We start from the raw sequence: 13,727 nt of genomic DNA, 5'->3' as shown, positions 1-13,727 counted from the left end.
TGCTTTCGTGAATTATGAACTAGACATATACACGTTCCAACTCTTAGAAATATACCTCTACGCTGAGATCTCCGTGAAAATCCTCAAGTCCTTAACGCTTGTGCAACCCTTTCCGGCAATGATTTGCATAGTGACCTTTCTCCCCACACTGTAGGGCATCAACAAGAGGTCCCAGAATGTAGCAGCAAGAACGTACCTTAAAGCAGGTGACATCCTCGATGTTCCTGCGAGGGGCCGGTGGGCCTCCCGAGCCTCCTAGACCAGGCGGGTGACCGCCAGGGAATCCACGATCATAGTCTGCATACCTACCGTAACCTGGAGGAGGTGGCCCTAAATCCCGCACTGAGGGCGGTGAGGGCGGTTCATACGCCTTCGGCGGAGGGGGATCTGGTTTGGGGCTGAGCATGTGAATAATTTGCTGGTCTTCAAAGGGTTAGGAAAATACATACTGGCCACGCGGACAATCTGCACCCATGGGACAAAAACCAGTCAAATAGAGCTGGCATGCAACTCGCTTGACATGTTTCCGAGGGCATGTGGGACCTACATGCTATGAGGTAATAATCTCTGCAAAAAGTACAGCATTACACACCGAGCTTGCAAAACCCTCTATTATAGTCTGGACACTCAATACGACGCTCTTTCGGATGGGCATACAGACATTCGTCTCCAGCGGAACAGTAGCCATACTTCGCGTACCACCAACACTCGGGCATGCGTCTCAGGTTGTACTCGTGCAAGAACTCACAAGCATCACCCTTCTTACACAAGCCACGAAGCCAATGTTTGCACACGGTGGCGAGACGCTCTCGCTCACGAGGATGAGTGGGCAGCTGCTTGGGAGGTTGGAAGTTTTGGATTGACGGGTTGGTGTGCCTCAAAGGACAGTGAAGGGGCCCGAGAGGGCAGCCAGCGGGGGTAAGAGAGAGACGGCATATCTGGTCATCTGCAGGCGATGAATAACGGTACGATACGTAGCTTGTGTGCGCGAGAGAAAGAATACCTTTATCAAGCTTAATACCGAGCTCGTTCTTAATGTAAGATTCCTCAGCAAAGTTGTTCTGATGGAATTGTGGGCGTATGAGATCCCGCAACGCAGACGGACCAGCGAGCGGATTTGCTACAGCAGAGGCCATCGTGGTCGACGAACAAACCGCTCAGTCCTTGTGACATGGTAGCGTCACAACAAGGTGCATTGATAAGCGACCGCTCCTTCCAAATATAGAAGCTCTTTACGAACTTGGAATCTCGATCGCCATCCGCGAACTGAGTGTCCCTGGCGCACCCAGTTCCCTCAGGTTCATCCCGCGGGCTACTCACGGCCCGTTTGGAGGGATGTTCGTCGCAATGACTGATAGCTGATATGTTGCAGGCACATCAGAACATTCTCTCACCCTAATGGATATTGGAAGACTCAAAGATGAGGCTAACAAGTCGCATACGCGGGAGGAAGCATCTCACGGCATCCCAGTCGGCACTAGCCCCGTTTGTATAACGTCCATGCTGAGATTGTCCCAGTCCGATCTAGACCAGAAATGTTGTATGCTCTCCAACACACCGGACAAGCTGCAACCTCTCCCTGAAAATGCTGCACCTCGGATTCTTCTGGCCCTCCAGTTCTTCCCAACGCTGGTTCCAGCGGAGTGATGGCCCTTCCCTTATTTTCTCATGGCTCCGACGTTTCGTATTCATATAGCATGGGCCGCTTTCATCGATCTCCCGACTGTCCCACCATCTCCCTCTGCTCAACGTGGCGCGTCTTGCGACGATCTGCATGAATCGTGGACACTAACAACATGCCAAATCCCACAGATCTCATGGTATCCTTTCTCATCTGCTTCATACTCTACGCTGTCTTCTCCAAGCACGCCGTTCGGCATCTACCCTTACCTCCTGGTCCGAGAACATCATGGTTTGGTTCTGTTGAGTTACCTAAAACCTATCCGTGGATAACCTATGCCCAGTGGAGGAAGACATATGGTACGACTCGTCCTCTCATCGCAAGCCAGAGCAATCGCTGCATGTAAGCACAGGTGATCTCGTCTATATCTACGTCTTCGGCAATCCCGTCGTGGTTCTGAACTCGGCTCGAGTGGTCAACGATCTCCTCGAGAAACGGAGCAGTATTTATTCCTCCAGACCATTTCGATCAATGGTAACCCAACTGTAAGTCGGCCTCGAATTACCCGATCAATTGATCTCAGCGATATACAGTATGGGCTGGGACTGGCTTTTCTCCACAATACCTTATGGACCATGGTGGAAGAAGCATCGGGCTATGTTCCACCAACATTTCAACGCAGCCAATACTTCTACGTATCACCCTGTCATGCTGAGAGAAACACGTGTCCTCCTTCGCAACCTTACTGACTCCCCCGACAACCTGGATCATCACATACGAAGGTTTTGGGTCCCTGCCAGATGTGTACCAGTTTGTGAACTTACGCGGATGGTCTGCTACAGGAATGCTGCCGCAATCGTGTTGAGTGTGGCGTACGGGCATCAGGTAGAACAGGCTCATGCGTCCTGCCCGGTATCACGACTGAAGTCAACCGTAGGTAGCACCTGAGGGAGATCCGTATGTTCTGTTGGCGGACCAGGCAATGAATACTCTCGGATTAGCTGGCATCTTCGGAACATACCTTGTAGACTACATACCTCCCCGTGAGCAAAGCGTAATATTCTCGTGTGTTTCGCTGACCACATCAATCGCATTTATCTAGTGCGATTCATTCCTGCATGGATGCCTGGTGCAGGATTTAAGCGACAGGCCTTGGAATGGCGCAAGCTGAACCAGGCCATGCTCAATGCACCTTTCAAGATGGTCAAGGAGCGAATGGCGAGTTTCGTACGAGATGAGCTTCTCATCAGCATTTAAATTTACTTAGGCTTCGGGAAACGCGATACCATGCATAACTGCTGCCGCTGTGGAAGAGTGGCTTCAGTCCGGACGTGATCCTGAGCAAGAGAAGGTTATCAAGGGTGTTGCTGCTACCTCGTATGCTGGTGATGTTGTTAGTATACCGGTGATTCAGCATAAGCTAATGCTCCTCTTCCAGCCGGCGCTGACACCGTATGCGTTTCGACCATTCAACTCATAGAGTCTATTGATGTTCCGTTGACTGTCAACAGACTGTTTCTGCTGTTCTATCATTCTTCCTGGCGATGACAGTCTATCCCGAGGTCCTCGAAAGAGCACAAGCAGAGATAGACAAAGTCGTAGGCCGAGATCGTTTACCCGATTTCTCTGACAGGGACTCCCTTCCTTACATCGATTGGATAGTCTGGGAGTGTCTTCGATGGAATCCAGGTAAGGCTGAGGTGCAGCAGCTGTCTGACAATACTGAACTTAGTACGTTTGTGCTGGTGCAGTCACGCCCTTGGGAATAGCACACAGCTTGACAGAAGACGACGTGTACGAGGGCAAATTGATCCCCAAGGATACCACCGTCATTCCTAACACCTGGTCAGTATCCATTTGCCCGCGATCTCGGTAGGCTGAACAGGATTGCAGGGCGATCCTTCACGACGAAGCAACATATCCTGAACCGTACAGATTTTTCCCTGAAAGATACGCTGACAACTTGAAGAACACTGAACTCGGCATCAATGAGCCACCTCTGGCTGCCTTCGGATATGGTCGACGGTACGCTCTCTTTGGGCCTGGTTCGTGAGTAAGTCACGGTGCTTACATGGTCCGTTGGTACCGCAGGATATGCCCAGGTCGCTGGCTTGCTACTGACTCTGTCTGGATTGCTGTCGCCACTGTCGCGGCGGCCTTCAACATTGCTAAGGCCCTCGATGAGAAGGGGGTTCCGATTGAACCGGAAGTAGAATACACTTCTACACTACTCAGGTGCGGCATTAGTATTTGCATGCCTGGGTGGCACTAAAGCTCATTTCGTCCAGTCATCCGAAGCATTTCCAGTGCAGCATCGTCCAGCGCTCCGATGCTGCTGCCGCGCTGATTGCGCAAACCTCAGACGAATGATATCGTTCATGCTACTTTCGTGGTTGTTCACGATGTACCTATATGGTCTCCGCATGTCGCCCGATTTGAGCTACTCGATTCGGTGTAGGATAGCAAATATTCTAAACAAATCCTGATCGTCAAGAGAGAAGACAGTCTACGCAAAGATCTCGGCGTCACCAAACACCGAGCAGCTGGGCATCACCGCCGGCAACCTGCACCCTCTCAATACCGGCCCGCACTCTGCTCAGCCACAAGGCATCTGTGACAGCATGACTGCCCGGACTGGGAGGACCCGTGGAGTCCTCCAGCTCTATCACATAGATGTCACCTTCGACCCCACTTATAGATGGTCTCCGGTCGATTCTAGTGGCGGGTGACCCAAAGGTAGTGAGGAGCGTACTGATGACCAGTTGAATGAGGCGACCGTGTGGAGCAGCTGTTTGCTCTGATAGGCCTTCGCTGATGCGCACGAGCGCCCGTCTCCGCGCGTATCGTTGTAAGGCGTCCGAGGGAAGGCTGGCGTCGAGGGAACTGGCGAGTACGTAGAAGCGAGTAAGGTTCGCTGGGCATGAGTCAGAAGCGGCTTCGCACATGCAATGCGCAGTGCAGAAATCAGACATACTATCATTATCTTGAATATTATCATGCAACACCTCAAGCCCGTCGAAAATCGTAGCACAAAGGGCCGCACATATGGCCGCGCTCTGGAGAGTTTGGTCACCCTCTTCTTCTGACAAAAGGGCTTGCGCTGCCGCAGAGGTAGACGGCGTCTTCACACGGACAGCTCCCGGAAGTCTCTCTGACAGAAAATGTGCACACTGACCGAGAGCCTAGAGTGCGATATCTTAAGCCATGCGTTATAATTCATCGGTATGTACGACTTTCCTGTTCATGGCTGAGGACCCTTCGGATGCTTTCCAGTTGGACACCACGGCGCACGAGAAGGCAGTGTCGCACGGGAAGAGTGAGTTCCCCCCGAACAAACCTGTCTTCACCGACCGCAGGGAGCCGTAACAAGTCATATGTTTCAGTAACGCTCCCGTAGATGCTATTCTCTTGTGGGATTAATCCGAAAGGTATCTCATTGGAAACCGCATTGAAGACGTCTGGCTACAAGTTACAATAGAGTTAAATCAGATGACAACAGACAGGATACCTGAGATGGTTGGTTTCTCGACGTATTGTACATTGGTTCCGAATCCATCGCGTGCACACTGCCGTCGTCGGTTTGAAAATTGCTGGACCCACTCGTGAATTGAGACGGACCTGGTAGGAATGAGAGCCTAAAGGACCTAGAAAAGCAAGCTTCGGCAAGTTCTCATCACCGAGAGTCATGGTCGGAAGGAAAATTTCCCAGGCGTCAAGTTCATCGTAACTGAGTACTGAGCGGCAATGCGAAAGGTTAAAATTGTCGCCAGAAAAGGAAGGCGCTTGTATGAATGCATGCCAGTACTTGAGACGCGCGTGTCCTAGCCTTGCACGCACCACGCTGCACGTCTCTTACCTACCCAATCGAGGGTACTAGGCTTACGTTCTTACTGGTCCTATAAAGCGTCTAGCTGCTGGATGTACCGTCTTCTCTACACCTCTCGTCATCCTGCTATCGCATCGTCTTCCTCCGGCAAGTTTCTCGGGCTCGCACGCTGTATTACGACTTCACCGCAAACTCTGCATACATCTATAAATCAGCAGGACTCACGACTCTGTATCAAACGCACCATGTCTCAGAAGATGAACGGCATCAAGACTAATGGAACTCACCTAGAGAGCTTCGGGAATTTCGATTTGGTCAAGCAAGTCAAGCTCGATTTCGCGGATATCCTGCTCTCGAAGTGGAAGAGCAGGGTCACTGGCTTGTCTGTAGTCCACCTAGACTATGAAGGTGTGTCAGGCAGTACTATACTCATCTTTTAAGAACGTTCAATTGACACGAAGCCTAGCTCCAATTGTCAACGGCTATTTTGTGGTCGCCACTGAGAGTAAGTGTCTGTCATCATATCTCATAAGTGTATGCTTCCCGATCGACCCAGCTCATGTTGGTGGAACCTGAGTGGCTCGTGGCTCGCGTATTATATCCTCCTTTACGTCGGCAGGCTGATCATGCGCTTCTGCGCTGAATGAGGGGTCTACACCATTGATTTGATCTGCCTCCTCACCCACGATGCTGACAAGCTGATACTAGTCTTCAATGATAGCGGATGTCCTCATACACTAGAACAGTGAGTCTTGATTGCTGCGCTCACTCGCCACATCTCTCACCCTATTATCCAGTCTGGTTTTTATGGGCGCGGAACAATATCCTTACAAAGGCATCATCGATCACTTTGCGAATCGTGGATTTTCGAATGGCACCAATGCATGGACCGACATCGACCATACTGTTTACACTGTCTCGACAGCCGGAGAGCAGGGATTTCTTCAGCTGCTCCCAATTTACGTGGATCACATCTTGTACCCTACTCTCACCAAGGCAGGCTTTGTCACCGAGGTCAGGAACTATCCAGCCGATTATCTCCTCTCCTTCACTTATATGGGCGTTACAGGTACATCATATCGATGGCAAGGGGCAAGACTCCGGTGTGGTCTACAGCGAGATGCAAGGACGGGAAAATACTGCCGGAGACCTCATGGCGCTGCGGTATGATTGGTCACACGACCCATCGATGCATGTTCTGATTGTTTGACAGTATGCAACGCCTGCTGAATTCAGCACGGAGCGCCTATCGATCCGAGACTGGGGGTCTCATGGAGGCGCTCCGTGTCTTGCCTGTTGAGCAGAGTGCGTCTGTTCATGCTGTTTTCGCCTCACGTTCTCATGAGTGGTGTCAGTCCGGGAGTACCATCACAAGTACTACGTCCCTCATAATTTGTCGCTCATCGTGACCGGCAAGTTGGCCTCTGGTACCACCTCCCTCCTCAATGTTATTCAGAACCAGATCGAACCGTCCATTATCAGACATGGTCAGAATCAAGGATCACGACCGAAAGGTTGGAAGCGGCCCTTCGTAGAAACGGCCAGCGCGCTTCGAGAACCTCTCAAACACAATGTGAAGGAGACTATCGAGTTCCCGGAGAAGGACGAAAGCGTGGGCGAAGTACAGTTAACGTTCATGGGCCCACCTCCGAATGCATTCCTGGAGAGAAAGGTGTGTATTGGTAGTCTCGTCGTGCACCTGTCCTTATGTTCTTGTTCCAGGCACTTGACATCCTCGCCACGTACTTGACGTCTTCTCCGGTCGCACCTCTTAACAAGGAATTTGTGGAGATCGAGTCGCCGTTGTGGTAGGTTTTGATGATTGGTGTCAGATGACTTCGTGTATACTGAATGTGATGACCACTTCAGCACTTACATCTATTTCGGAGAGGATACACGAGCCACACTGGTGGATCTGCCGGTCTATGTCGGTTCTGTACCGACGGAGTACCTTGAGACTTTCGACGAGAAAATCAGGGCCAGTCTCAAGCGGATCGTTGATGAAGGTATCGACATGCAAAGGATGTCCATGGTCATCAATCGTGACGAGCGCCAGGTACTACTCGCTCAGTCTGTGTGGACCATATTACTCATTTCCCCTCCAGCTCCGTAGCAAGGTCGAGACATCGAAAGGGGATACGTTCTCCGGAACCGTCATTGACGATGTCCTGTACGGCGTTGAGGATGGGTCCGAGTTAGGCCCTTCTTTGGACGAGATAAAGCAGTACAGCCAGCTTCGCCTGTGGACAAGTACGCAGTGGACGGATGTCTTGAAAAAGTCAGTGCATGATTTTCTCCATCATATCGTAGCTCACAAGGTTATTGTATATTTGCAGGTACTACGTGGACCCTCCTTGTGTCGTTGTCCGTGGGAAGCCCTCTGCGGCAATGGCAGATAAGCTGGAGAAAACCGAGAAGGTTCGCATCGCGGCCCAGAAGAAAATGTTAGGGCCTGAGGGACTTGCGAAGGCAGAGAAAGTCCTCCAGGATGCGAAGAAGGAGCACGACAAGGAGATCCCAAAGGAAATCCTGACGTCCTTCCCTGTCCCTGATGTTAAGAGCATCTCCTGGATACCCGTTCAGAGCTTGCAAGAAGTTGGTAAGGGAAGGGCACGGAAGCGGACTGCGCACCAGGGTGGAAACACTGAGCTCGCGAAGCGTGTCGAGAAGGACGGTGAAGCCGTCCCATTCTTCGTTCAGTACGATCATGTACAGGTGCGAACGGTTTTGTTCCAATGGCATTCGCAGAAGATTAATTCTGATATATATATTGCATAGTCCGATTTTGTCACTATCAATGCCTATTTCTCCTTGACTAACCTATCGCATCGACTCCGCCCGTAAGTACAACACACCTCTCTGACGGTGGCATATCTGATCTGTTATTTTTACAGATACATGTCAACGTACCTCTCTTCATTCTTTTCCTTACCGGTCACGAGAAGCTCCGGGGAGAAATTGACACATGAAGAAGTCGTCAATAGACTGGACAACGACACTGTCTCGTATGAAGTCAACTTAGGCGTCAGTGGTACTTTCAGTGAGACGATGCGGGTTACCATTAAGGTGGAAACTGCGATGTATGAAAGCGCTATTGCATGGTTGAAAGACCTTGTATATGACAGTATCTTCGACAAGGAGAGGTCAGTATCCATCACCCGATTCACCCGATGTCATCTTATTCCTACGTTGTCGCAGGTTACAAGTGTCAGTCGCGAAGATCCAACAATCATTGCCGGAATTGAAGAGAGACGGCGACAACGTCTTGTCATCAGTTTCGGCGGGATTGCTATATGACGAGAGCTCGACATCTTTGGCTGGGAGCGTTCTCTCGCAGATCGAATTCGTACCCAAACTTGCGAAGGATCTGCAGGAATCACCTGACGAGGCCATCAAAAACTTTGAAGAGATCAGACGGCTGAGTAAGTTTCAGTTGTTACGGACTTTCCCTCATTTGGCTCACCATGAAGTAGTCACCGAGCCATCTGGCGTACGATTCTCCGTTACTGGCAATGTGTTGGGCCTCGAGCAACCCCGTAGTCCATGGAGAACTCATTTCGAGAAGGCTTTGCCAGTGAGCAACATGCCCATCTAATTGGTCCTCACTGCTGACGCAACGTAGGCAACTGAACTTGTCCCCATCACCATGACAGTTAATACCCTTAGCTCGATAGGCAAGGATCCGGTGAAGAAGGTACAGTTCTGGTGTTCAATATACTGACGTACAACGTGCTCACTGTTTCTGCTAGGCCGTAGTCGTCAGTCTCCCCACAATCGAGAGCTCCTTCGTTGCGCACACTGCGAAAGGCATCCAAGGCTTTGATCATCCTGACTTCCCAGCAATCCGTGTGGCTCTCGAAGCGCTCAATGCCACCGAGAGCTACCTATGGGTGTGTTAAATCCCCTGCTTCGAATGGGCTACCTTATAATCCCCCCTGTAGCGTTATATCCGTGGCTCAGGCCTAGCCTACGGCGCCCATATATCCATCGATCGGGAGGCCGGCCTTATTGGATTCAACCTGTATCGCGTATGTTTCTAAATAATCACTCGCGTGTCTGGTCTCACGGCGCATTTCCAGAGTTCGAATAGCATGGAGGCGTTCAGGCAGGCTTCCATTGTTATCAAGAGTCTCGTTGACGGCTCTGTGAGTCCTAAGTACCAATTCCTCTTAGCATCCTTACATAACCCCTTGTACAGATACCACTAGAGGATACGACAATGGACGCAGCCAAGAGTAGTATCGTCTTTGGAGTGACAAAAGGTGTCTCAACACCAGGTCGTGCCGTAAGTGCACATGTTGGCTTGTACTGTTCATGACCAATGGACCCTTTCTTGCAGGCACTCTCCTCCTTCTTGAACCAGACCTTCAAGGGTGTCCCTCAAGACCACAGCATCAAGCTCTTGGAAAAATACCAGGCCGTCACCAAGGAGGACGTCCTGGCTGCACTGCGCAAGTACTTCCTGCCGCTCTTTGATGCGTCGTCGTCTGTGGCGGTTGTTGTCACGGCACCGTCGAAGGCGGCTCAGATCGGGAAGGAGCTGGCTGCTGTTGGATATGACGTGGAACAGCGGACCTTGGAAGTCGACCCAGACGAGGAGAGCGGCAGTGAGAGTGGCAGTGAGACAGGAAGCGAGATGGGCGTCGAGAGCGATGGCACCGGTGATGCATGATGCATCTTATCTTCTATTGACAATTTATTAGTTTGGACCATGGTGCAGGATGCGCGATGCCAGCGCTGTAATCTACAACTTCTCAGAGGTTCTCTACGATACAGCGTTTGCGGGCTTATTTACCGTATCCTCGGCCTCGGCCTCTCCGACAACCTCGATCATTTTCTCGGCCGCTTGACCGGGCTTCAACTCCACGTTCTCGAGGAAGTCGTTGTCGACCAGAAAACGGATAGCTTGAGACAGGTTGGACACGGTCATACGGATCTCAGGTTGCAGCAACTAGAAGAGAGATCTCATTAAATGCGTTCTTGCAACAGTAAACTTTGGCACTCACATTACGGAGCAGAGAAGGACGTGAAGCGAACGGATTACGTAGAGGTCTGCGCGGCTGCCTTGGTAGGGACTTTTTGATTGGTTGAATCGCCTGAATGGCAGTAGAAACAGTGCCTGCAGCAGGAGTGTTTGGGACATCATCCGGGCTTTCAGGTCGTGAGTCCGCAGCCTCTTGTTCCAAGTCTTTTGGAGACACCTTTGAAGAAACCACTTCAGGTGCACCATCGGAATCTGACTCAGATTCGGAGTCCTCGTCAGAATCCGAGCTGGATGCTTGGATCAGAGATCCTAGAGCTGGAGGGACTATTGCTGCCTTATGCGTGCTCCCTGTAGCTTGTTGAGAAGACTCTCCGCTTGTTGGTATCAGGTTACCGTCCGTCCGAGCTTGCCAGTTCTGATTCGCCCCTCTCCCCCTCCCTCTCCCTCTGCCGCCTTCTCTTCCAGTTCCCCATCCTCTCCCTCTTCCCCATCCTCTACCTCTGTCGCTCCAGCCATTATGTGAGTGGGCGTCTGCGCCGTCATTGAGTCTTCGCTTCTTCCTGTGAGGAAATCTCACATCTTCTGGTGACAACTGTCCACGGGCAATGGCATCCTCAAGCTTTCTTTGCCTTTCCTCTACACGGCTTGCGGTTGGGAATCTCTTCCTGCGCTCTGCGATCCACCCCGCGATGGCCTCTGGGGTATCTAGCTTTACGGTAGTACCTTGTATGGGTATAGGTTTCCTTCAAGACGCGTGAGATTGGACATCAGATTAACTGCAGCTGCTTCACGCACCCCTTCAGACTGGGGTCCGCATCCCAGTCTGGTTTGCGCTTCCTGTTCTCCCAGCCAGGAGGATAAATGAGGTGCCGGTCCATCATGTGGATCTCGACGGCCTTCTGCGAACCCTGAAACATGCACCCGTGGTACGTGCACCTGGCATTCCCCGGCTGGTACCAATGCGGCTGCGTCTGGCCGCGATCCTGGGGCCTCTGAGCAGTGGTTCGGCTCTGCATTGCGGGCATGGTGCCTTGTTGGCTCGTGTGCTGACCCGGAACATACGTAGATGAGAGGGTGTACCCCTCTGCTGTAGTCGCTGGGTGGAAAGCAGCGACATTTGGGTAGTGCTGCACGTAGGCTTGAGCATAATGAGAAGCCTGGGGGTACTGGTACTGAGGAAAATTTTGGACGTGAGGTTGTGAGAGGGCAGTAGTCACGGCGTACGCGGCCAGCATGCCCTGGGAGTGCGCGGGGAGATAGGAGGGGGGTTGCTGGGCATAAGGGCTATAGGTCTGAGGAGCAGGGCGAGTTTGTCGTGGCTGCATGAGCGTGTCTGCTAAAGTCACCGAGTCGCGATCGACGTTTTCCTGCACGTGCTGCGTGCTTCGGCTATCTCTGAATCTGCGAATAATCTTGAACACGACCAGCTGCTCTACAGATCTTATGCAGTACTGGTAACTGGAGAGAAGTAGTGCACTGTTCTTTCTATACTCTTTTTTTTCTGTGCAGAGTGCGACTCCGACGCATGCTTGGTTCTGTACGCGTCCAGTCCTTTTTGGCCAAGGTACACGCTTCACCATGACCTCAAGAACACCTAATGACATCGAGAAAAAGTTGCTTCAGACCGCTCTGACAACCACCACACATGTGTGTGTATGCGGCGCGTATATACACTCAGGGATTCACAAGGACCACATACTCTGTCATTAGGAGATCACCCCCAATCACTGTGAAGCAGTAGTCCCAGATGCGGCGGTCCGAGTCGACGCCTTGAACTATCTGCTCAGCGTAGGCCTCCTGAAGGCTCTGAAATCCTCTCAAGGAACTATCACTGCATTTCGGGCAGTGTCGCAGGATGAATACCAATTGTACGTGCCACTGGCGCCCTACCTCTTGGTTCGTGATATACGAGTGGACATTAACTTTGGCCCCTTCGGTGTCCTGCGTTGCAACACAGGACACAGAGCTTGAACGCCGAAGAGAAGATGGTGCTCGGTCATATATGAACATCGGCTAACGAAGGTATATACGTCGTGAGCCATTGATATTACCCACTCATCGCATGGATTATGCAGGCCTTTGGACTAAGCATATCAAAGCCAAGACAAACCTTCACCAGATCGCCATAGATCGTTGCCTGAAATCCTTACTCCAAAAGCACCTCATCAAGCGGGTACCATCTGTGCAAGTCCGCGCCTCAGCTGCTATAGAATGTATGACACATAACGCTGACTGTCCTTCTACAATCATTTCAGCACCACACACGGAGGATCTACATGTTATCCAATCTTGAGCCATCCGTGGCATTGACAGGTGGTCCATGGTACACCGATAACGAGCTTGATACCGAATTTATCCGGTTGTTGAGGGCTAGCTGCCTGCAGTTCATTCGGGGCAAGGTAAAGTCACGGCTACTGTTAACTGAAGGTGTGTCAGGTTAACATGCACTTAATAGAGCTACCCAAGGGGCCGATGTGAGGGGACTCGACTATTATTCCCCATATCAAGCCCTCCGGGCTACCCGACTTCGACGGACGTACAATCGTTTGTGAGAAAGAGCCGAATATCTACGACGGACCTATCTGTTGAGCACGTCGAAATGCTTCTCGATGTCCTTGTTGTGGATGGCCAGATCGAGAAGGTATTATTCACTGCTGAAACGCTGCTGCTTCTCTTCCCTGGAGTTGTCTCCTATTGCTTAGATTCCGTCCTTCGGGACATTGACCTGGAGTGTGTACTCCCTCGATGACCCCCAAGATGAAGATGATGACGGACAGCAGTCCCTTGAAAAAAGGAAGAGGAAATTCGAGGATGAGGAAGAATGTGGAGGTAGTGTCCCCCGAAAACGGATGAAGACGGTTAATTCCAACGTCGACCATCGTGGTGCACTTGGGGATCACGATGATCTCATCGATACCAGCACATCTTCCAAGCAAAGGCCATCCACGAGAGCGAAGGGGAAACGAGCAGTCACGACCACCTTGTCCGAGGTCGACTCCATCCCCAGTCTATCTGAAGCAACTGCTGTTACCACTGCTGACGTCGACTGGGGGGACGTTGAGCTTGGGCCTCACGTCTACAGGGCGGTCAGTGAGGAACGTTTCTCGTTCGGTTGCTCTCAGGCACCGTGCGTTCGCTGCCCCACCTTTACGTCTTGTCGAGAGGGTGGGCCTGTGAATCCTCGCGATTGTATCTATTACGACGCGTGGTCCACAGCCGTTCCCTGATATCTATGCTACGAGTTACAGTACTAGAGTCATCAGCGCTTCGGCTTCATCTAATTTGCGGAGTTGTTG

The 13,727-nt window shown here is 51.5% G+C and overlaps 6 protein-coding genes across 6 annotated transcripts; 3 read left to right on the top strand and 3 right to left on the bottom strand.

The window, feature by feature from the left end:
* Nucleotides 1-91: 91 nt before the first annotated feature.
* SCP_0111110 (mRNA 3'-end-processing protein) lies at nucleotides 92-1,136 on the bottom strand (the record flags this gene model as incomplete). The annotated part of the gene is made up of 5 exons (XM_027753340.1): nucleotides 92-148; nucleotides 197-398; nucleotides 450-543; nucleotides 593-946; nucleotides 1,004-1,136. The coding sequence occupies 5 exons, from the start codon at nucleotides 1,134-1,136 to the stop codon at nucleotides 92-94; spliced, it is 840 nt and encodes a 279-aa protein (XP_027609141.1).
* Nucleotides 1,137-1,668: 532 nt separating this feature from the next.
* SCP_0111100 (Multifunctional cytochrome P450 monooxygenase af510) lies at nucleotides 1,669-3,991 on the top strand (the record flags this gene model as incomplete). The annotated part of the gene is made up of 14 exons (XM_027753339.1): nucleotides 1,669-1,753; nucleotides 1,813-1,980; nucleotides 2,034-2,166; nucleotides 2,215-2,403; nucleotides 2,464-2,506; nucleotides 2,559-2,664; nucleotides 2,724-2,839; nucleotides 2,889-3,006; nucleotides 3,060-3,073; nucleotides 3,133-3,310; nucleotides 3,373-3,466; nucleotides 3,515-3,646; nucleotides 3,713-3,856; nucleotides 3,910-3,991. The coding sequence occupies 14 exons, from the start codon at nucleotides 1,669-1,671 to the stop codon at nucleotides 3,989-3,991; spliced, it is 1,602 nt and encodes a 533-aa protein (XP_027609140.1).
* Nucleotides 3,992-4,146: 155 nt separating this feature from the next.
* Nucleotides 4,147-4,566, bottom strand: SCP_0111090 (hypothetical protein; the record flags this gene model as incomplete). The annotated part of the gene is made up of 1 exon (XM_027753338.1): nucleotides 4,147-4,566. One exon carries the CDS (start codon nucleotides 4,564-4,566, stop codon nucleotides 4,147-4,149), a length of 420 nt encoding a protein of 139 aa, XP_027609139.1.
* Nucleotides 4,567-5,539: 973 nt separating this feature from the next.
* SCP_0111080 (Uncharacterized protein) lies at nucleotides 5,540-10,119 on the top strand (the record flags this gene model as incomplete). Its single annotated transcript, XM_027753337.1, has 21 exons — nucleotides 5,540-5,855; nucleotides 5,914-5,952; nucleotides 6,156-6,192; nucleotides 6,245-6,461; nucleotides 6,517-6,611; nucleotides 6,661-6,752; nucleotides 6,803-7,119; nucleotides 7,170-7,255; nucleotides 7,317-7,503; nucleotides 7,553-7,725; nucleotides 7,784-8,162; nucleotides 8,226-8,287; nucleotides 8,342-8,590; nucleotides 8,646-8,869; nucleotides 8,921-9,021; nucleotides 9,070-9,141; nucleotides 9,197-9,337; nucleotides 9,389-9,475; nucleotides 9,527-9,592; nucleotides 9,646-9,732; nucleotides 9,787-10,119. The coding sequence occupies 21 exons, from the start codon at nucleotides 5,540-5,542 to the stop codon at nucleotides 10,117-10,119; spliced, it is 3,360 nt and encodes a 1,119-aa protein (XP_027609138.1).
* Nucleotides 10,120-10,212: 93 nt separating this feature from the next.
* On the bottom strand, nucleotides 10,213-11,756 carry SCP_0111070 (hypothetical protein; the record flags this gene model as incomplete). The annotated part of the gene is made up of 3 exons (XM_027753336.1): nucleotides 10,213-10,398; nucleotides 10,454-11,174; nucleotides 11,227-11,756. 3 exons carry the CDS (start codon nucleotides 11,754-11,756, stop codon nucleotides 10,213-10,215), a joined length of 1,437 nt encoding a protein of 478 aa, XP_027609137.1.
* A 1,274-nt stretch (nucleotides 11,757-13,030) lies between these two features.
* Nucleotides 13,031-13,658, top strand: SCP_0111060 (hypothetical protein; the record flags this gene model as incomplete). Its single annotated transcript, XM_027753335.1, has 2 exons — nucleotides 13,031-13,072; nucleotides 13,134-13,658. The coding sequence occupies 2 exons, from the start codon at nucleotides 13,031-13,033 to the stop codon at nucleotides 13,656-13,658; spliced, it is 567 nt and encodes a 188-aa protein (XP_027609136.1).
* Between the last annotated feature and the right edge of the window lie 69 nt (nucleotides 13,659-13,727).

This window comes from Sparassis crispa (genome assembly GCF_003851025.1).
Source record: "Sparassis crispa DNA, contig_000000F, whole genome shotgun sequence".
Lineage (NCBI taxonomy): Eukaryota > Fungi > Basidiomycota > Agaricomycetes > Polyporales > Sparassidaceae > Sparassis > Sparassis crispa.
The sequence above is the reverse complement of the archived record's forward strand: the minus strand, read 5'-3'. Positions and strand labels throughout refer to the sequence as shown.